The 22034-nt window shown below is 42.8% G+C and overlaps 2 protein-coding genes across 2 annotated transcripts; both read left to right on the forward strand.

Annotated features, from left to right (window-relative positions):
- Positions 1 to 166: 166 nt before the first annotated feature.
- dbpb (D site albumin promoter binding protein b) lies at positions 167 to 10749 on the forward strand. The gene is made up of 5 exons (XM_085176171.1): positions 167 to 2248; positions 2405 to 2694; positions 3418 to 3873; positions 7102 to 7361; positions 8346 to 10749. Exons 2-5 carry the CDS (start codon positions 2505 to 2507, stop codon positions 8559 to 8561), a joined length of 1122 nt encoding a protein of 373 aa, XP_085032297.1. The 5' UTR covers positions 167 to 2248; positions 2405 to 2504; the 3' UTR covers positions 8562 to 10749.
- A 563-nt stretch (positions 10750 to 11312) lies between these two features.
- Positions 11313 to 21938, forward strand: ntd5 (ntl-dependent gene 5). Its single transcript, XM_085176172.1, has 8 exons — positions 11313 to 11644; positions 12646 to 12780; positions 13148 to 13339; positions 19396 to 19513; positions 19969 to 20045; positions 20653 to 20835; positions 21022 to 21219; positions 21324 to 21938. Exons 1-8 carry the CDS (start codon positions 11575 to 11577, stop codon positions 21404 to 21406), a joined length of 1056 nt encoding a protein of 351 aa, XP_085032298.1. The 5' UTR covers positions 11313 to 11574; the 3' UTR covers positions 21407 to 21938.
- The last annotated feature ends 96 nt before the right edge of the window (positions 21939 to 22034 follow it).

Genomic DNA, 22034 nt, shown 5'->3' on the forward strand with positions numbered 1-22034 from the left:
TGAAAGTCAAGGATGACGTTCACATCAATCTTTGGATTAAGTGGTTATCAGGATGTAGGTACACTAATAAAGCTCATTGAAGTGCTTAGACTTACTAATGTTATCAGCCAAGTTCCTCCAGGATGAAGAATGATTTTTACTGATCAAAGCTTGCACATATGACTGTTGTGGGGAAAAAAAAACAAAACTCACTTCTGGCTCCACAAGATGGCAGTAAGCAACTCATTTATGGTGTGCTCTTGGCCTGATGGGGATGAGTGTGGCAGTCACATGGATTTTACAGCGATAGGGGGGTGGACTGGAGACGCTGGTGCTGTGTGGCTGTCTGCTCCAGATTAATGAAACAAAAAAGATTGTTGACCAGATTCAGTAACCCATAGTTAATTTAAAAGCACCTTTTCCCCTCTGGAAATTAATGTGGTTTATAAGCAGATTTTTGTGCATTCTGTGCATTTAATTTTGCATAAGTTGTCTGCAGATATGTATTTTTAATTTAAGAACTCTTTAAGTGTTGTGAGTTTTAATTCATGCTGATGATCTGGCTTGCTTGTAGACACAAAATATGATGATTCATCCACGCTGATATTTTTTTATGTGGGGGTGACACGTGGTTATAATCTTGGGAGAACACAGCTGGACAAGACTGGAGTCTGATAGGTTAATTCGGAAAAATAATCATTAAAAAAAAGGGACTCTCGGGACAGGGCTGAACACAGGGCTGCCTCCTCCTCCTCCAGTGCTCCTGCCTCCAGTTGCATTCACTTATTTATTTTCAGGGCATATTGTTCAAATGCAATTACTCAATGCGTCTTTTGTATGCTGGTCTGTCTGTAATCTATTTACGTCAACTTCTGCATGTCTAACTCTGGAGGAAAAAAAAATCAAAGGGGGTGAATTCCTGCTGCACGCATTGTTTTGCATGTGCTTTTCAACTTGTACAGTAGACAAGACAACCCTCGCGCTTTTTTTGTATTTCGAGCTGCTCGGTCTCACGCGGCAGTAGCATGCACCGGGAGGGAATCCGAGCGGGCGGGCTTGTCCGACCTATTTCTGCCCAATCGGCTCCGGCGCAAGGGCGGAGCAGCAGCTCTCCGCGGGCCTATCAGTGCCCGAGCTGTGAGCAGACGGGCCTCGTCTCCGCGTGCCTCATACACGTGAGCCTGAGCTGCTATTGTACGCCGGCAGGCAACGTGCAGAAGCGTTCCTCTCGCCTGAAAAAACGGCGCACTCACGTTTTCCGTGGATTACAAGGAAGCTGGAAAAGTCATGCAGCAGTGCCTGAATATTAGAGAAAGCCAAATTATGCTCCAACGGAGAGCGCGAGCCTAAGCGCCATTAACCCCCAGCTTACAGCACAGTTAGCTGTTTCTTATGGTTTCTTTCCCATCACCATGGTGACGCTTAAACTAATTTACATATTTCCTGCTTCTTGTTTGAGTTTTATTTTTTTTTTTTACAAAATAATTGTGGTTGAACCTGTCGGGAAAAACAACACAACCTGCTGCTCCCCTCGAGGTGTGGCACGAGGGGTAGGTGTGTCCTCATAAATAATTTAGGCGAAAATTGAGAGATCGGTTAAAGCCGGGCCCCGCCCCTCTCTCGAGGTGTGACGTCACGTGAACTGCCCGTGTCCATTCCAGCTGAGAGAAAGAGAGAGAAACGGGAGGAGGAGGAGGACGTCGCGCGGCCCAAACACAGATCCGAGCCCGTGCGCCCGTGACTGGATCCACCGGATGGAAAAAAAAAAAGTACAGACAGAAAGAGGAAACGACCCCCTCCAGCCTCTCCAACCACCCCCTCCCCACCGAGGGACAGCAGAGCGCGACAGCAGAGAAGCAGCAATACAACTTGTCATCTGACCACGTACAGCTCGCGTCGCTGGCTGTTTTTTTTTTAATGCTCCTTTCTCCACGACAGTTTTGTTTTGACGGAGGAAGTCTCTCTCTGCGATCTTCTTTCATTATTATAAGTATTTCTTTTTAAATTACCGCACCACTAACTCGGGATATCGCTCTTCAAGTTTTTACTGTAATATTTTTTTCCTTGTGCGTGCAAAGTGTGTGTGCGGGATTTTCACGCCTTTGCAGTTTTATTATGGACAGTATTTCTAATCAGATGGTCTGACTGTCCCTCCCACACTGTTCTCCGAGAATAACAGCTTCATCTACAACATCCAAAGGCAATGGAGTACTTCGAGGAAAATATTTTTGCAGGGAAATAAGGAACTCTTTATATCTACAAGTGAAAGGTAAGAGTTTGCGTGTGTAATTTAAACTTTCTGACATAATGCCATGCCAATGTCATGACTGTAATTACAATATAACAGATGCTCTATTCTGCATAGATAAGTCTCAAAACTACCTTTCTGTATTTGCCCACCACCCCACCCCTCCTGTGCTCACAGCCACAATCCAGCCTGCTTGTCCCATTGGTAGGTACTCCTGTCAGCTCGCCTCGCCCCTTCAAGTGCCCCAGGTGTGTTTCTGCGACCCGTCTGGTCCAGGATGTCCAGGCAACTCTCCCAGCTTCCGACCCCAGACCTCCCAGCTGGGGCAAGCCCACAGTTTGGAAGCTGTACTCAACCTGGAGGCTCCCTGACAGGGGGGCACCTCAACTCTATGGCAGGTCTGAAATCCCTCCTGCAGCACCCCATGAAAGGAGACCAGCGTTTAAAGAACCCATGCGATTCGAAAGGTGAGACCCTTCTGTGAATTTAATTAATAAAAGGTCAAAGTGTTGCTTTACCAGCATAATCTGCCTTCTTCTCTACGCAGTGGAAAAGCATGGATAAATCTTTTCCATCCACTATTACTGTTGTAAAAAAAAATATGTACCATTATTAGTAATTTTTCATATGTAAAGGCCACAAAGGTTTCATGCCCCAGGACATGTGCTCAGGATGACTCCTCAGTGACCATGGCCAGATGAGCTGAATTATAATCCCTGATGCAACTTCAAATTAGGATCTAGATTACACTGGGTGATAACATGCTTTGGTTTAGCTGTAAATCTAAACCCATGCAAGCATGCGTTCTGGGTGCGTTTTCTCTGCCAAATGTATCCCTGGCTATTGTGAGATTTGTTCTGGAGTTTGTGTATACGTTATGACAGCAAATCGGTTTTGGCTGTTGGTTAATGCTGCAATTCAGCTACCATCTGGGCCCATCTGTGTTTCTGTGTGTGATTGTATGAGAGATAGGCGGAGAAGGGGATTTTGTAGAAGTGCATCGTTTGAATAAATTGGCCGTGCCATTTAGTTCTGTGCAAATACAAAGATTTTTAGCATAAAGCAGCCGAAGCGTGAACTATCCCAAGGCCACCTTCTTGTCCACTGAAACCTGTTAAAATGACACCAAAAGTAAGCATCGCCATTTTTATATTCCACTAATAAGTCTGCTTTTTATTCCCATCTGGCAGACAAAGACAGACTGGACCTCGATGAGGACTCCTTGGGAGTGTGCCCAATGAGGAATGGAAGTGGAATAGTCAACAGTAATAGCAGTAATGGCTGTGGAGGAGGTGGAAATGGAGGAGGAAACTTCAACCAGTTCCTGGGGCCTCTTTTGTGGGATCGCACTGTGCCTGCAGATGGGGGCCTCTTCCAGCTTCAGTATATGGACTTGGAGGAGTTTCTAACTGAAAATGGAATGGGCAGCATGCACAACAACAACAACAACAACAGCTCCTGTTCAGCCCAGATCCCCTCACAGAGCCCGCAGTCAGCTGTGCCCAACCAGAGCTCCCAGTGCCTACCACCCCCATCCCCACCTGGATCTTCATCCTCACCACCTTCTACCTCTTCTTCTCCATCTCTCATCGGTCTGGAGGTGGCTCAGCCACAGAATCTTCCAGGAGGAACCGACTGCCTGCATGGTGAGTTGACTAATATTGACTAGTTTGTTATGGCCAGTGCAGAGACTGGTTATTATCTAGGGATTGTCAAGATCACCTCACAGCAACAGTCGTGGAAAATGGTTTCCAAGCTTTTCAGAGTTGACAAAGTTTCACCTGCTGCTGGTCGACTAGCAGACCTTTTGGTTTAATAACAATAGTTGTGATGTAAACAGGGTTATGTGGAGTGTGGGCTAATGATTCAGGACTTCAACTGTTCTTGCTTCACGGTGACTATCATGGCGATCAAACATTTCGCTGTCCTATGGGGTCAAGCTGAGGCCGTGAGATCACATGGTTATGTAAACAAAGTAAGCTTTAAAAAGAAAACAGAGTTTAAAATTTGCACCTTAACCATGAAACCATGACCATTTGGTTGCATGGCTGCAAGGTAAAAACTGATTGGGAGAAAAACAAAAAGCTGAAGAGCAGTGAAGAACTTGAAAAGAAATAGGTAAAGCAAAATAAGGAGTCCTGAGCTATTTGATGAATCAACTTCATAGCTATGACAAGAGAGTTTGGTGTAGTTTGGCATGTGATCTGTGCACTGCAGTGTACAACACAATCAGCATTCACTCCCGGCCAATAATGATTGTGCAGCAGGGTCAAAACAGTACACAGAGAGAGAGAGAGAGAGAGACAGCAGTGTGTGTGGAGTGTTTGCGGTTGCGTGTCTTTAAATCTCTCCCCACTTCACACGCCACAGCCATGTGCACGCGTCATTACACGTGCAGAGGCTGGGAGTACTGGAGTGAGAGAACTAGAGGCAGGGCCAGCAGACATGTAGGAGGAGTCCACAGAGGAGAAGGAGGGGGGGGGGGGGGGGGGACAACAGGAAGAGTTTCCCTGTGCCTGCTGGACTTCACACCGAACATATGATCACCAATGAATGACAATAAGTGCACTGATATCAAGAGGGGAGCTTTATACTTTATGGGATCTTGACTGAAGACCTTTAATTCACTCCTTCAATTACAAAGCACTCGTTCATAAACTCTGATAAGACATTTATACTGCATGATAAAGGCTTCTGCATTTTTGATCAATGTCCCTTTGTTTAAAGTCTTACGTCTAGATGCTATTTGCCTCCTGTTAAGCCTCCCAAAGCTTATAAAACTAGAGTTTTAATGCTAAACTGCAACATCACAAATGTACTCACAAAATATCGGACGGCCTAACGATGCACAATTATTAGGTAACCAAGGAGTATGACCCCTGTTACCTTCGCAATGGTTTCGGGCTTTCTTGGAATGCTGTTGTACAAGTCCTGGAAAGTGTGAGGGCACATGTCGGGCCATGTAATCAAAAATGAAATCCTGCTGTTATTTAATGGTGGAAACGTGAACAAAAAAATGCACCAAATCTTCTTGGCAAATCTGCGTTCCAGACCTGCCCGAAAGTCAGAGGTGAGAGGTGCCAGTAAAACTGCAGGGTCTTTTAGGTTTTCACTCCAACAAAGCACCACAACAGGTGGTGGCACTACCTAGTTCCTGCTGTTGGGTTTGAGCAGCACGACACTTGGTTAACCATATCCACAAGAGCTTTCAGCAATACGTAGATCTGACTGCTGATTGTGCCCCGGTGCATCTACCACTTTAAATAGTTTTATTGTAGTACGGAGGCATTGCCAAGGGAGTGTGAGTGAACAGTGTTCACCTGGTGTCAAAATATGGCCTCACATTACCTGTCTATTATATAGCCATTACTCATGCTGTAGGTTCTGTTATACTACGGATCCACAGGTAATATAGTCAGCAGCTGGCAGCACATACAGACCAACAACCTGCCGGCTTGTTTTTCTATTAAACCACATTAAATATTCATTATATTCACCCTGGGTTTGATATTTGTCCATATTTGGGAGGCTGCAGTGCTGTGTTAAGTAGATACCTTGTTAGGTATCCAGCTAACACATAGAGGAGCTTTGAGTCAAGTTGACATCTCTGTTAAATTGCCTCACTTGCATGTGGACAGGCTTATACATTCACAACAAGGATGATGACTGAGCTGTCTGGATTCACATAGAAGTTAAATGGAGGCTTGTGCTCTTTGAAAGAAAAGCCAGTTGAGTAAGGTGCATTGGCCCTACAGGGGGGTGGGCTGACACATCACCCTATACCGGCCCCACTTAAAGAAACTGGATTGGAGAGGAGGGAGAACACATTATATAACATTTCCGCTTATAGATTTTTCTATCTGCATTTGTTCTGGTTGTTAGCTTTGGTCCACAAGTACATTCTCAGCAGTTCATGTGATAAAACTTGTCAAGGTTATGCTTTGGGCCAAGAGGTTTTGTGTAGTGGTGATTGTGTGTTATATATTCTTAAAGCAGTGGCCTGTGGACCAGAGGATTCACATCAAGACTGTGGTTATGTTTTTATTTTATCATTAGCACACTCAGTGGGACATACAAAGAACTAATTTGATGTTAGTTTCCCATTATCGACAGATGCATAATAAATTATACAGATGGGTAAGAAATGAAGAGGAAATCTGCACCCATTTCTGACATGGCACAGCTTTTCTGAGAGGTTACCTTTATCTCATGATGAAGTCTTTCCACCCTGATAAAAAGATAGATAGTACCTCCATCCATAGAGGTTAAGAGATCAGTGATCAGATCTCAACAAAGTGAACACTTTTTTTTAAAATAATGAAATGCTTTCCTCCATTACTGACAAAACAAATAAGGGTAAATATTGAAGAAAAAAAAAGTTTCCACTCCCCCATTAGTGTCTTAGAGATGTGGGTAATCTGTGCCAAGGTGCATTGAAGCTATGTTTTTAGCACGAGATGGCTAAAATCTTACTGAGACAGCTAGCATTGGCTTTCAATTAATTAATTTAGGTATTGCTTTAACAGCTTGTTGCTTAGTTACATCCACAAATCTGTGCACTAAAAATTTGTAGATTACATGATTGAATTATATTGCATTTGTTATTTTAGTATACTTTAAACATTACCTTGACTATGAAATCTTTTATCTGCCAGTGAAAGCTCACTAAATACCAGCCAACTCTTGGTTAAGGCCAAAGCAATGTTTGTTTTATTAACAAACATAGCTCTCTGCTGCCATCTGGTGGTTATCATGGGAGTGCTGCATATATTTTTTTATTTTTGTGGTTGATCTGTCAAAAGTGTCAAAAAGTCTTCCATTAAAAACTGTCAAAGTGTTTATTGTACTTAGGTTTATCTTCTTTTTAATTCTAGGGAGTCAAAGGAGAATGAATGACTCTTGTGAGTCACCCTCTTCTTCCTCTTCATCCTCCTGTCCACCTCTGCTCACACCCACTGGGAATGGGCCAGATGTGATTGGAATGTTTGACATGGATTCTTCAGACATGGCTATGTCCAACACGTCGGAAGAGCAGAACTTTGATCCGCGAAGGCACTCCTTCAGCGAGGATGAGCTCAAGCCCCAGCCGATGATCAAGAAGGCACGCAAGATCCTGGTACCCGATAACATGAAGGTGAGGCTGCTGAGGTATTCACAACATTGATGCAAGTGGCTTACATGCAGTTTATGCCCTGAGACTGAAGTAGTTTGAAAGCAGCAAAACAGTAATTAAATCAGTTATTTTTAAAATTTGTATCGATTGATTTTAATGTCGTAAAATAGTGAAAATGCCATCTAGATTTACCAGAGATAAAGCTTTGAGAGGCTCAAATGGTTAATACACTGTCCACATTGTTTGAGATTCATTTTTCCGATGACTAATGGGGCAATTATCCAGCTATGATCATGGAAAATGATCAGTTGAGGAAAATACTGGCGAGAGCTAAGCTGTTTACCTGATATATTTATTTTTATCAGAAATGAGCACACGCCTGGGTCTGCATTCATATTTTACATTGTTAGCACTTCAGTTTAATGAAAACAGTGTAAAAGACAGAACAGTTTCACAATGAAGGGCATCCGATAATGCACAACCAACAAACACGGGAGCTGCAAAATAAAAACAGAGATTACATAAACAAAAAGCCCAGTATAAGTTATAAGATTGATGACTTGTTCCTGAGTATAAAGAATTATAAACTGTGCAAATCCTCACTCTGTAGTTTATGGAAGTCCATAAAATATTCTACAGCCAGAAAAAAAAAGGAAGACAGCAATTCAGTTTTTTAGCAGCTGTGTGTGGCACATGCAGGTTGTTTGCTTACTTTATTTGCTGTCAGACAGTAACCAGTAACCAAATTCTGAGGATGTCGTATGCAAATAAACAACAACAACAAAGAAGTGTCTTTTCATTGCCAAACACCCACATAGCTGTAGAAGTTAGGCTAGAAAAAACACTACACACTTCTTAAGAAACAAGTCAGAACAGTCACTGATTCTTTTCTTTATACATTTTATACCTAATAATCCTTAAATTCCCCAATAAAAATAAGTGGATTGCATTGGTGCATGCTGAATAATCCATATGTGCTGTTTTTCTTCTTCGGTCCTTTTGTAGGATGAGAAGTACTGGACCAGGAGGCACAAAAACAATGAAGCGGCAAAGCGCTCCCGGGACGCCCGCCGTCTCAAGGAGAACCAGATATCAGTGCGCGCCGCCTACCTGGAGCGAGAGAACGCCGCCCTCCGACAGGAAGTGGCCGAGATGAGGAAGGAACTGGGCCGGTGTCGTAACATACTTAGTAAATACGAAAACCGTCTCACTGACCAGTGATGGCAGCGCGGAGAAGAATTAGGACGAGGAGAAATATAAGCTGGATTCAATCTAAGACTCTGAATTTCTGGGGTAACCTGATGGACATAAAGGGGGTCAAGCTGATTATGATTATAATGATGACAATGATGATGATGTTGATGATGAATGTATAAGACGAGGAGAAGGTTTGTGCATTGAAGCTCAGGTGTCTTGTTTCGTTGAGGTGTCGGCTCTTAAAAGTGGCAGACAGAGAGAATAATTTAACAGATGAAAGATGTGACTTTTAAGAGTTTTGTTATTGGAGAATTGTATATTTTTATAATACTTCAGAAAAATTAGAGGGAGAGCAAATTACAGAATAATTTTGTATATTTTCTACATGATGGGGACACAGAGATGGGGGAAAGCTGCGGTAAATATCTTTTTATCATAGTTGAGTCAGGAGATGCTTAACAGGTTGTCAGCCATCGATGGTTTTGTTTTTGTTTTTTTGTGTTTATAATTATAGCCAGGATGCAGCAGCAGGGTTGAGAAGGCATGTAACAATTGTAATATAGAGAGCAAAATTATCTTAAAGACGTGTAGTTCGACATTTTGTGGATTTTACTCAAGCACTTAATTTGTTTCCTTTTATGTTTCTGTCACTGGGGATGCTTGAGGGAGACAGAATGAGAGACACCATGTATACAGTCCAGCTCTATCCTCTTGGCCAGTCTCGTATATTATTTTCTATTAGAACAACTTCACCCCCCTCCCCCCTGCTAATAATATTAGCTCTTTTTACCTTGGTTTTAACTTTATGAGACTGGTACATCTTCCTCTAGCCCATATTTCTGTGTATTGCTCTTTTACTTTTTCACTATCCCAGTGGAAGTGCTTTCAATCTGCTCTGGTGTTTTTAGATATTTCCCGAGCCTGTGGAAGCCTGTTGTGATGCCCTGGGTAACTCTGCTCCTCTTCATCCTCTCTTTGAATTGCTCCCCTGTTTCTATATCCGATGTCTCTATTTCTGTCTGCTCCCACTTGCAGGCAGTCCTTTGACAGTTATGTGCAAATTCTTCCCAATGCATTTTGTCTTTGTGACTCTCTTGCACCTGAAAGGTGCACAGAGCAGTTCAATCTCAGTGTTGTAACATATTCTGCAGTAGTAATCAATCGTCCCTGTAAAAACACACGTTGTTACTTTACTGAACACACTTTAATTAGCATTATTACAGGGGTGTGGTGGGGGGAAGGGAGGGGAATTGTTGTGTATATTGGATAGGCCTCTACTATTTTGTGTATTTGATGTATTCCAGGAGATGGGTTGAGTACCCCCATTGAGTGGAATGTGTTAATTTCTCAGATTTCTGGGAGAAATAAAAGCCAAAATGTTGATCCTATGTCGATCCACGAAACTTGTTGCTATTTAGTGCTTTTTCAATCCTGTTATTGCTCCTTCCTTTTTACTGTATCTATGAACTTCTCTGTGTACCCAACAACACCTACACAGGGGCATGGTACACTATGTTATGTTCCCTGGGGGAGGGACGACTAGTAATAGTGTGATTTTAATCCTCCAATGACCATGATGAGTAGTTACCATTACAACTATTATTATTGTTATGATTATTATGATTATCCCTCTTATTGTTGTTGTTCTGTATTACTGAATGTTTTTTTTCTTTCTTTGGATGATCTGTTGCACCTTGAAACATCTTTGATCTTCAGTGTTCCTCAGAAAGACTTTTCAAATGGAAAAACAAAACAAAACAAAACAACCCCAGTCTCGGCTATTTGCACCTGTCTTCGGACCCACATCTATCCACTTCTTCTACAGAGACTTCTGTTTTCTTTAACCGGGGATTTCACAAACGTGGCTCAGTAACTTGAACATGATGTTCACTCAGACCAACTTGACCTTTCATCATGACCGTTTTCTCACCTGTGCATGGACTGTGCACACTACTGATACGCTCCTTGTTGGTTTATCTGCCTTTATCACCTCATTCAGTGATTGTTTGCTCTCCTAACGGGATTTTAGTCTCCTGTATCTTCACCGATGTGGTTGATAACTCTTATAGTGACTCTTAACTGATCAACTGCCCTGCTGCATCAGTAGTGTCGATGATGCCCAGCCCACCAGTCAGTGCTGGTTGTTTGGATGTAGTATGAGATTTCCTCCCCCCCCCCAAAAAAAACACAAATAAAAGATTGTTCTCATTAATCACTGCGCTGTTTGTGGTTGCTTCAACTAATCCAGAATTGAATCAAAGCCCAGTTTTGAAGGCAAGACGACAAAGGTTAAAAATTCAGGGGAACTATGACTTTTTTTGTTTTTTGTTACTTAAGCTGATAACCAGACTGTGATACGTGGTGAAATGCACCATGTTGTTTTGATATCCTCCCTGTTTGTTCACATTGCGTACATTCCTTAATTGGCAAAACAGTTCAAATACCAAGTCTTGCCCAACTGAGGCAGTTCTGGTTCCTGTAAATAAATTTAAAGAGTGTTTTATGCATTTTATAATTAAATGCACACTACGTAACTGAGTTAGAATATATAAGGTAAGATTAAAAAAAAGTTTATATGATGGGCTATGCTTAAGATAAAGCATTAAAAAAGCCACACTGACCTACTTTGGTGCTCACCCACACACACACACACACACACATATATTGCATTCAGTATATAAAGTCAAATCTATCAGTTTCTTCCTTTTATAGCATTTCCTGTTTGTTAATTCTCTGTGTGGACAGTAGCCCACACAGATAAAGGGGGTGACATATACATATGTCACCCCCTTTATCTGTTGTCTCAACAGAAATGGGTGAAAGGTCCTTCAGAGTGGAATTTTCCTCACTTTTCTCCTCCTCAACACGAACCAGATGTGTGCTCCTGGGCTGTACCCTCTCTCTCTCCACCTCTCCCTCTCTTTCTCTTTGGACCTCTCCCTCTTTCTCCCCCTCTCCCACCCTTTGTTCCCCCGTTCATTAAAAATGCTGCATCTGCGTGTCCCTTGCTCATATCGTCTGAGGCCTCGCTCCAAAGATGGACCGTGCACTGCTGCTGCTGCTGTCCATGTGGGCTCTGACTGGAACCGTATCCCTGCAGGATTCAGGTAAGCCCTCCATCACTTTCACCTGGAAGAGCACTGATCCCTGCATACACAGTTAACACAGCTGGACTGAATGCTCTTTAGTGATGCCATTAGGATTTTCCCTGAAATGCTTCATCTTTCTCTAAGTTGTAGTTTGAAGTTTAGGTGAGCACGTAGCTCGGAAACAGACGTACGCAATTAGTCAGTTGGAAAGTGGCAAATGTTGGTCATAGTGTACTAATTAAGAAACTAAGATTTTATTTTAATGTTTATTTTGTATGTATATTTTGCACGTAGCCTACATCATAAATGTATGGCTTTCTAGTCAGTAGTTTGTGATTGCAAAGCTGTTTTGGATCATTGTTTACCTTCACATGAACAGTTCCAAGTCTTCCATAATACTGGCCTGCATTTCATAATGACTAATTAGTTATATAATATCATAGGTGCTAAATATGTATGCCATGTCTGGAACGATCATGTGCTGCGCATTCATGTTTTGTGTGCACATGTGCTTTTGGGCAGAGTGAAAACAGCAGCGCACACATTTTCATTCTGAGAATCGGAAAATGGGGCACCGAGTTTGTTTCCCCCACATCCCCTCCCCTTTCCGTCTCAAATGACAAGGTCATGTTGATGTTTATGTACAGTAATTCACTGTGGTTTTTATGATGCGACTGGAGTATGACTCAGAATTGCATGAATTGCATTTTAGATAAACTTTCTCACACAAACATGCTCACTTTTCGGTGAAGAACAAGATTGATAGCCGAAAGGCACAGAGCAGCAAAGCCCGCCATCGAAATACCTCTTCGTTCTGCAACCTGGGTGGCAAGTGTTTGCCCGGCCACCCACACTGAATTTGCTTTCCTTCACAGAGAAAACAGAGCAGAATTGGCAAACAAAATCTCTTTACGACACAGCGTTTGTCTTTTTTTCCCTTTTTTTATGGGGGGCCATGAATGAAATAGGAGTAAACAAAGGGGCAATTACTGTGTAACAGTGTGTGGGTATCACAACAGGGTCATGTCCGGAGAGGCTTGTGGGAGAGGAGGGAAGGAGGACGTGTCCACGACCCTGCAAAGCTGACAGTGACTGTGGCAGCAAACGCCAGTGTCTGTGTGACGGCCAGTGTGGTCTCAGCTGTGTGGCTCCAGGTAACTATTTGTATGCATGTGTGCTGTCAGTTCTCACTTTGAAAAGCATTGTGGGCTCAGCCATTAAAAGGGTGTGTGTGTGTGTGTGTGTGTGTGCAAATGCGTACGCATACGCAGCTGTGCCAACATACATCAGTGTGTGTGTGTGTTTCTTGATGGAAAATAAAATAAAAGCCTTATGCCAGTGCTGAACAGAAGCTTTTTATTATGCTTCTGTGCTGTAAAAGGGAGCACTGTGCGTGTATCCAGACTCATTATACAGCCTCATTTGTGCTCTTTTCATTTGTCTCCTGCACATTCTCTGAATTGTTTTGTTCCCTGCCTCTTGTTTTCTCTCCTCTCTCTGGACCATCTCTTTCATCCTCAGGTCGTACTTGTCCCTGGCCTCTACCCCACAGTGAAAACACAGAAGCTCGCCTCCTCTCTCCCACTCACTCCTTTTCTGCCCTGCTTGAAGTGCGCTGCAAGCCAGGATTCACATTGCCCAGCGGCATGGATGCCACTATTCGCCGTTGTCAGGGTGACCGACAGTGGAGTGGCGACGAGCCCATCTGCACAGGTAGGTTTTGAGGTCACGGGAAAATGTTCTTTGGTTCTTTCGGGTTTCTTCCTGACAGGTAGTGGTCAGCTGGAGGTCTATGCAGTGAACACACACAGCTGTTTGTGGGTGTATATGTGAGACGAGAAATCCAGAAACCCCTCTGTGATTTGTGTCAACGTAGACATTACACAACTGGGACCTATTCTCCCCATCACCATAGCAACCAGAGCCTCAGTTATTCAGAGTGGGTCTGAAAATTTTACCATTGAACTGTCGAGAACTTTAAAAAGGAGACTAAAGCTGAATACACAGCTGTGTCTGTGCATGCATACAGTATGTCGTACGTTTCTTATCTTAAATACAAAGAATATGCATTTCAAAAAATATGTGTGCAAGAACATATACGTGCGCAACATTTAGAGGTAAACAAGTTCAACACAAAGATACACAAGCATGTTTTATTTGTTTTTTAGAAAACAAAAATGTAGAACTTCCCAGAGCATCCCAAGCTGCCTTTTTTACTTCATGGGTCATTTTGAATAATCCCAACATTTGGATTCTTTCGTAAGATTCATAAATGCCATAAATGCCATAAGGGCAAATAATTTGGAATTTATGGGACCAACTCAGAAAGTGGAAGAATTACAACTGTTTACTTACTGACATTTGAATTAGTGGCAAAACATAGTGTTACAGAAACAGATGTGAAAACACCAGAGAAAGAATTCAAGCTAGATAGAGCAAATATTGCTGATCAGCTAGTGAGCCTTCTAGATGGATCATACATTTCTTATCACTCATTAGTTATTGTGTTACTGTGTTAGATGATGGTACAAAACACACCCGCATGTTCTCCCCATGTCTGCAGGGTTCTCTGGCTTCCTCCCACAGTCCAAAGACACACAGTTAGTGGGGTTAGGTTAATGGAAAAACTCTAAATTGCCCAATGTGAGTGCAAATGGTTGTATGTGTCTATGTGTTAGCCCTGCAACAGACTGGCAACCTGTCCAGGTTGTACCCTGCCTTTTGCCCTAAGGCTCCAGCCCCCCACGACCCTGAAAAGGATAAGTGGAAGAGAATGGATGGATGGATAAATAAAATTAATGGCAGCCTCTGTAGGAATCTTGCATTTATATAGCCTTCTAAACTAAATCAGAAACACTTAACGTCAAAATATTACATCAGCGATGTTGAACTGCCATGACAGAAATGGAGAAGCACACAACTGCCAACAAAGAAACTTTTTATTTTTAATAAAAGAAACATAAAGAAAGAATAAAAACTAACTATGGTGTATGAAGTCAGTCCTGTTGGGGGTGGATGCAACATTATTTAGTGCAAGAAAACAAACTAAGGAGCAATTACAACCAAAAACAGCCTCTTACAAAGGAGAGACACAGTAATTGAGCTCTGAGGGCTTTTACAGATCATTGGCACACTGGGATCAGGTGTTTCCAGTGATGCTAATTGGGAACAAACCACACCTCCTCTCCAGTACCTGCTGGAAGGATCTGCCACACAGAAAGCAGAAAGGTAGGCAGTGTATTTGGTGCTATAAACAGATGATTCCCTATTTCCTCCGCTGAGATTTATCTTTTATTTATTTTTTTTTTTTGCCACGCAGAGCTGAGTCAAAATTTAAAGTTATTATCTCAAAAATGTCTATTTCCTCAGTGGTGAGTCAATACGTCACAAATTTGAGATAATAACCTGAAATTTTAACTTATAGATGACAATTTATTTATTACAGTGGCTTCCATAGCAACGGGACTACCATACACAAGAGCTGAGATGAAAATGTGCTCACTATAGCAGACTTGCTTCTTGTCTGCAGCTCATGTGTGTGTTTTTGGAAACGGTGTTTGTAACATTATTTGCTTGTTTCAATTGTATTTATGCTGCAGCTGAACTAGAGGGCAAGATGCAGTCTACATATGGTCAAAATTATAATGTAAGGCTGGACAAAATAAACCTACCACAAAAACCAACAAGGCAAAAAAGACTAATTACGGCCTCAAAGTGTAATCACGCATAAACACAGGTTCAACTAAAACTTTGCTCATGCTGTGTTTAAAGATATAGGTTGGTACTAGATCTATAATAAACATGTGACCAGCGTATTGGAAACGGAAAGGCATTTATATAGTACTCTTCTGATCTTACTGACCACTTAAAGCGTTTTAGACTGCAGGCCACATTTAACCATACATTTGAAACCTAACATGCCTGTCTTTGCTCTGTGGGAGGAAGACAGCGTCCTTGGAGGGAACCCACGCAGACACACAGAGAACATGCAAACTCTGCACAGAAAAGCCTTGGGAAGGTTTGAACCCAGAACCTTCTTGTGCTAAGGCGAGCGTGCCAACAACAGAGAAAGAGCGAGAGGGAAGAACAAATGTCAATTCAAAGAGAGCAAGTTCAAAGGCCTTCGATTCGTGTTAATTTACAACCAAAGTGCTTCTCTTCCCCAAGGTAACCGTGTTGTTCGAATCAGGCTTGTGAGCGGCAATGTAAACTGACAACAGACACCAGAGTTTATAAAAAATACATTGCTTATTTAAATTATTACATATCCAAAGGTAAAATCCAGAAGACAGGGTGTTAAAAAGCAAACCCACTTGAAGACTACTGCACTGCCACTGCAAGCACTGTGGGCTGCAGATATTTTATGTTTCTGTCTCGTGAAATATAGAAAAATAAGCGTTGATTCTGAATTGACTTCAAACAAAAGGCATCCTCACTACTTCTCCTCTATAAAGTTGCAGCGTGCAACATAAGGTTCTTCTTAGTATCTCCCCAGATCTGATCAGTACTATTGCTTAGGTCAACCTGTCAACGCTCATGATAACAATGTAATTCAGCTTTAAAGGTCTGAGGCCTGTTACCTGCCCACCTGCAGCTACATGCTTTCCTAGAAATCCTCAACCCTGCTGCGTTTCAGTCTCACCCTCAGGATTTTTTCACCAATTCAGAGATGAAATAAGGATACAATTCTCAGCTCGCTCGTAGAGTATCCTCCTTCTGAGAGACAGGCAGAAGGTAGGTGGGTTTAGAGCGTGTGAGAGTGTTTGTATTGTGTGTCCTTTGCATGTGTGTTAGAGTGTGAGCCAAGCTCCTTCGTGCCTGCTGAGAGGCAGTGGGCGGCAGATCACTGTCAAAGTGGCACGGAGCTGCGTGCACGCTGCGCCAGCGAGAGCGAGTGTGAATGCGGGTCTGCTGTGAGTGAGGGTGTGCGTTTAACAACGCGTAGAGAGGTAGATGTGTGTGTGTGTGTGTGTGTGTGTGTGTCGTCCAAGCATTACTCATGCTGGGGACATGCCTTCCTTATGGGGACAAAAATCAAGTCAATGCATTTTAAATCAATCTAGTTTAACATATAAATGTGAGGGGTAGAGTAAGGTTGGGTTTAGGTGAGGATTAGGCAAATAGTAGTCATAGTTGAGGTTGAAATAAGTCTCCAGGAAATTAATGTGTGTCAATGCGCTGTGAAGTCAGAGATACACGACTGTGTTTGTGTGTGTTTGTGTGTGTGGGCGACAGATTACAGTCTGAAAGCTCTCTTGCTCACGCTGCTCGAGGCCTTTCTGTTCCCAGTTCTCTTCTCTGCTCTTTCTTCTCATCCTCTTTTCCTCTCATCTCTTTCTCCTCTCATCCGCTTCCATCCGAAGCCTCTGATAAGGTCTCTCTCTACAATAGGAGCCAAGGACAAGTGTGCAGCTCTAGGCTTTTCAGCTTGTGTTGTGTGGATATGTCTCTGTGTATATTTTTATTGGAAAAAAAAAACCCATAGTATAAAGAAGTCTAAAGTATATGGGAACCGTGGTGTACCATTACATCTTTCATCTCGGTCTAATTGGTGCATATTTAACGCTGTTTCATTGAATAAAAAAATCAAAAAAATCACAGTTTTACAGTTTTTAGAAGATGAATTTGGTATACCTGCTTTATAGCACTTTGGTGCTGCAGCCTGTGTGGGTGGCAGCGGTACAAGGTAGGAGCAGGGCGGTATGTGAAAACAGAACTCGGCTTCGGGCTCTCAACTGCAGCCAAACAGAGTCGTAACTCTCCCTCTCCCATAGGTCCCTTTACATTCTCACATTAACGTTTCTCGGTTTCAGATACCAAGATAGCCCTCGGGCGAGCGCTGTCTCTACCTTTCAAAGCCGTGTTCAGTTTTGAAACCCCGCGCTTGATGCAGCTCAGGTCACTCCAGCCTCTCTCCAAACACCACTCTTGATATTTATATTTCCACAAGCGTGAGGCACTCAAACATCTAGGAATGAACAATGCCAGGTGTTATACAATCACAGTTAGAGCTGTGAGCTCGGGGACGTGCGGGGCGGCGTTTCACCTGCTCATCGAACTTTGATTTATTATCTAAGAAGGCCTGTTTCAACTTGAATAAAACAAGACACTGTGTCAAACGCCTCTGTGGGTCACAAACTATATGGAAACCTTGGTTAATACAAGTCAAATGAGATAACATGATGGCTGGTCCTGCTCTCTGTTTTTCTTCTTGTTTCATTTCCTTCAGGTTTTTTCTCGATTTCCTTCACACATGGGACGAGTTTGCATTCAGGGCTTTTTGTCACAGCGGCTCCTTAAGACGCAGATATTTTAACCCAAACTACCATCTTTTCCTAAAACTAGCTATTGCCCCAAACTAACCAAACTATACTCTGATAGCAAACTCTGATAGTAGATTTTACATTTCTTATCACATCTGTGTCACTCAATCGAGTGCTTTTTTTGGGGTCATTGTGAGTCATTATTATCATCCACTTAATATACTTAATGTCTTGGAAACAAATGCATGAAGACATGTATGCTACTGAATGCTTTACTCTTGCAATGACTGCAGTGGATCGTAAGCACTTTTGTGCAGTCTGATCTTTAGATGTTTATATGTACTCCTGCAGTCTGTAATGCCTATGATTATAGTTAGTTAGCAGATAAATGGAGTAGAGTAGACTGGGTCTTTTCTGCCACTGAAAAATCCTGCAACAACAACACAATAATAATATTAATGTTTTTCCTAAAAAGTGCAATATTTGCCAATGAAGTGTAGTTCAGAGTCAGCGTACCAGTAGATACAGAAAAGAAACTGTGTGTATTTTGACTTTGTACACTGACTTACCATTTTGTGGTTACATCTTGCTAGTACTGAGCTGGACCCCCTTTAACCTTCAAAGCTGCCTTAATCCTTAGTGGCATAGATTTATCAAGGTGCTGGAAACATTCCTCAGAGATTTTGGTCCATATTGATGTGACAGCATCCCACTGTTGCTGCAGCAATAAAGGGATGGACATGGTTAGCAACAATACTTTGGTACACTTTGGCATTTAAAGGATGCTCAGCAAACCCAAAGTGTGCAAAGAAAATATCCCTCTGGAACATCATACCCCCACCACCAGCCCGAACTGCTGATACAAGGCAAGAAATGTTGCAGCAAGAATCGAGACTCATCTGATCAAGCAACATTTTTTTTCAGTCTTCTACAGTCCAGCGTTGGTGAGCCTGAGTAAACTGAAGGCACAGTTTCCTCTTCTTAGGTACAGGAGCAGTATATGTTATGGCTGCTGTAGCTCAATGCTGTGCGTTGAGAGAGGCTCTTCTGCATATCTTAGTTGTAACACGTGGTTATTTGAGTTACTGTTGTTCTACTATCAGCTTGAACTATTCTCCTCTGACCGTTGGCATCAACAAGACATTTTCACCCAGAGAACTGGCTACGAGTGGATATTTTCTCTTTTCCAGATCATTCTCTGTAAACTCTAGAGATGGTTATGGTGGAAAATCACAGTAGATCAGCAGTTTCTGAAATAAACAGACCAGATACAGAGTCACTTGAAACACCTTTCATATTCTGATGCTCTATTTCAACTTCAGGAGGTCGACTCGATCATGTCTATATGATCAAATGCACTGGCTTACTGCCATGTGATTGGCTGATTGCATATTTGCATTATCAAGCCGGTGAACTGATGTACCTAATGAAGTGGCCAGTGAGTGTATTTTATAGATAGCATGTTTAACCTGCCATTCACAGCCTCTTGTCTTCTTTGACTATCAGAGTCACCTGAACCTGCTGCTGTCCAGACTTGCCCTCTGCCCGAGGAAGTGATCAACACCTTCAGCATTCAGGGAGACGCTGCTGTAGGAACATCCATCCGCTACAGCTGCCTGTCTGGGTGAGGGCAGGGTTAACGCTGAGTGTGAATGTGTGGGGGTCTCAAAACTTGAAATGCCACAGAGATGGAAATGGAGGAAGTGAGAGAACGGAGACGGAGTGTGAAGAAGAGGGAGGGAGTGAAGGGAAGGCTTGAATACAGCAGAGGTGTGATGAGCAATGAATGGCAGGGAATTCATTTTGATCTCCCAGCTGACGATCTCTCCACTGAGCTAACTAGGTCATTACAGTCTAATCTTGTATTGACTCCCCTTTACGCACTGACTCATCTCACAGGATAAGATGAGCCTGAGTGGATGTGTCAGCCAGAGAACTGTGCACACAAAATTTAGTCACTCTCAAAGAGAGACGGTGGAAAAAGGAAACATTTACACCTTTTTCTCCATCACATTTAGTCAGTACTGTACATGTCGCACCACCATCTGTCTCCATCACTCTTTCCTTTTTCTCCTGCAGGGCGGATATAGTGGGGAGCAGGGAAAATTCCTGCCAGGAGAATCAGACCTGGCAGTATCCTCACCCCATCTGTAAAAGTAAGTGTACAGGGCGTCCTGTGCTGACTAACCATCATGTGTGAACATGCACGTGTGCTACGTTTTCTTCACTCTCAGTGTAACTTCATCCATTTTTTAGCAGGTTAGCAGAAAATGCTTGAGTAGCGAATGATCAAACTGAGTCTAAAAATAACATCAGCTCAGAAATGGTTTGTTTTTCCATCATTTGTAGCATGCATGCATTTCTGAGAGCTGATATTTAAGAAATAGTGAATCAGAGAAGCCAGACAGAAACACACAGACACTCTCAGGCATGCATCTTTCAGGAGCTACTGCTCCGTTTTGCAGTGCTTCTCTGCCATCGTGTGGTCAAACCTGGGATTTCATGGCCTGTTTAACAGAAATGGAAAATTCTTTGAGGATAGTTCTCGAATCAGGCCAATGGGAGTACGGCTGGGCCTGTCATTTATTAAAACATGTTAAAGATAAGAGCGAGGTTACTTCAGTGGAGTTTCAAGGTTTTAAACAACGATGAAAAATTGAGCAACTGTGCATTTGTCCTGTGAAATAGTAACTCTGCTTCTGTGTTTTAAATGTCAGCAAATCTTCTGATTAAGTTTACTGATAAACCTGTTTTCTTCACTAGAAGTGTACTGCCAGCCTCCTACAGAGGTGGAGCAGGGCTATGTAGTGGCTGTCCAGAAGACTGAGTATGAAGTGGACTTTGACATCCACTACCTGTGCAAAAAGAACTTCCTCCTGGATGGACCCCAGATGATCACCTGTCTGTCCAATGGCAGCTGGAGTGCGTCGCCCCCGCACTGTAGAGGTGAGGAACGATCCAATCTAATATCCGGACTATTTAACAAAGCTGAAGTAAAATGTAGAGAGACACCTTTGCATAATGTCCTAGAAACTCAAATAAATGTGCACCTACACATGGCAATTAATAAACACAGCATTATGTGTCTGATGTTCATATGATACTTTCATACCTTGTTGGTCATCCTCACAGCTCGTTGTCTCATTCCTGCCGAGCGAAGCCGCGTGATGATTGGTGGCGTGAAACGCTGGCCGTTTGATGTTACAGACGCCATGGTTCCCCACGGGGAAAACGTGACGTTCTTCTGCAAACATCCTCGTAAGCAATGCAGCTTCACCGCAACCCAGACCTGCTTTAATGGAAAGCTGCAGACACCAGCCTGCTACCTTGGTAAACCTGCACCAGCCGCCGTGCCCGGCTCTTTGTCATGTGTAACTAACATCTGTAACGCCATGAAGTGTTTCTAATAGTTGTGCAATCTTATCGTTCTTCAGAGCCGACGTGGCTGCAGTATAAACTCTTTCCTCATCGGCTGGTCTCGGAAATTGAAGCATGCGAGCCCGGCGACGTGGAGTAATGACCTGCACGTCTGATCTCGACCCACCCAGCGCTCATGACAGACACTGTGCCACAATTCGAGCACTTCCAAAACACACGCCCTCCGTACACCTCCTCCCTGACCGCTCTGCAGCTTCTCTGTAACCATCAGAGCTACAGTTAGTTAGATGCAGGGACTATTTTTTTGATTTCACAGCTTTTGTGGATCAGCAGCCTAAGATGTCTTTCTTTTGGCCTCACGGGGTTTCACCACTGCTGTCAACTTTTCTCTCTTTGCCCTGAATACTATTCAACTGCAGGCATAACTGTGAAGTAATTCAACCAAATTGTGCCATAGGTGCAATCTATATGCAATCATGACTGTGTGTGTGTATAATACAGTAGTACCAGCTATACCCCTGACGATACCTTCATGTAGCCTAATTCATAATGACTCGACTCTGTGATGTTTCACTGTGTGATCTTTTTTCTTCTGTTGAGCCCGACGCATCAAGTCTCAAAGCTTGTAAGTTTTTAAGATGAGAGATTTGAAATAAAATATTGTCAAAATGCTTTGCTCTCCAGCTCTTTGATGGCAAATAAAACCCTCCTGTGTGATTCCACTTTACCTCTCTCCTGGTTTGCCCCCTTCTCTTTGATTCTTGGGA

The sequence above is a fragment of the Neolamprologus multifasciatus genome, chromosome 11 (genome assembly GCF_963576455.1).
Source record: "Neolamprologus multifasciatus chromosome 11, fNeoMul1.2, whole genome shotgun sequence".
Taxonomy (NCBI): Eukaryota; Metazoa; Chordata; class Actinopteri; order Cichliformes; family Cichlidae; genus Neolamprologus; species Neolamprologus multifasciatus.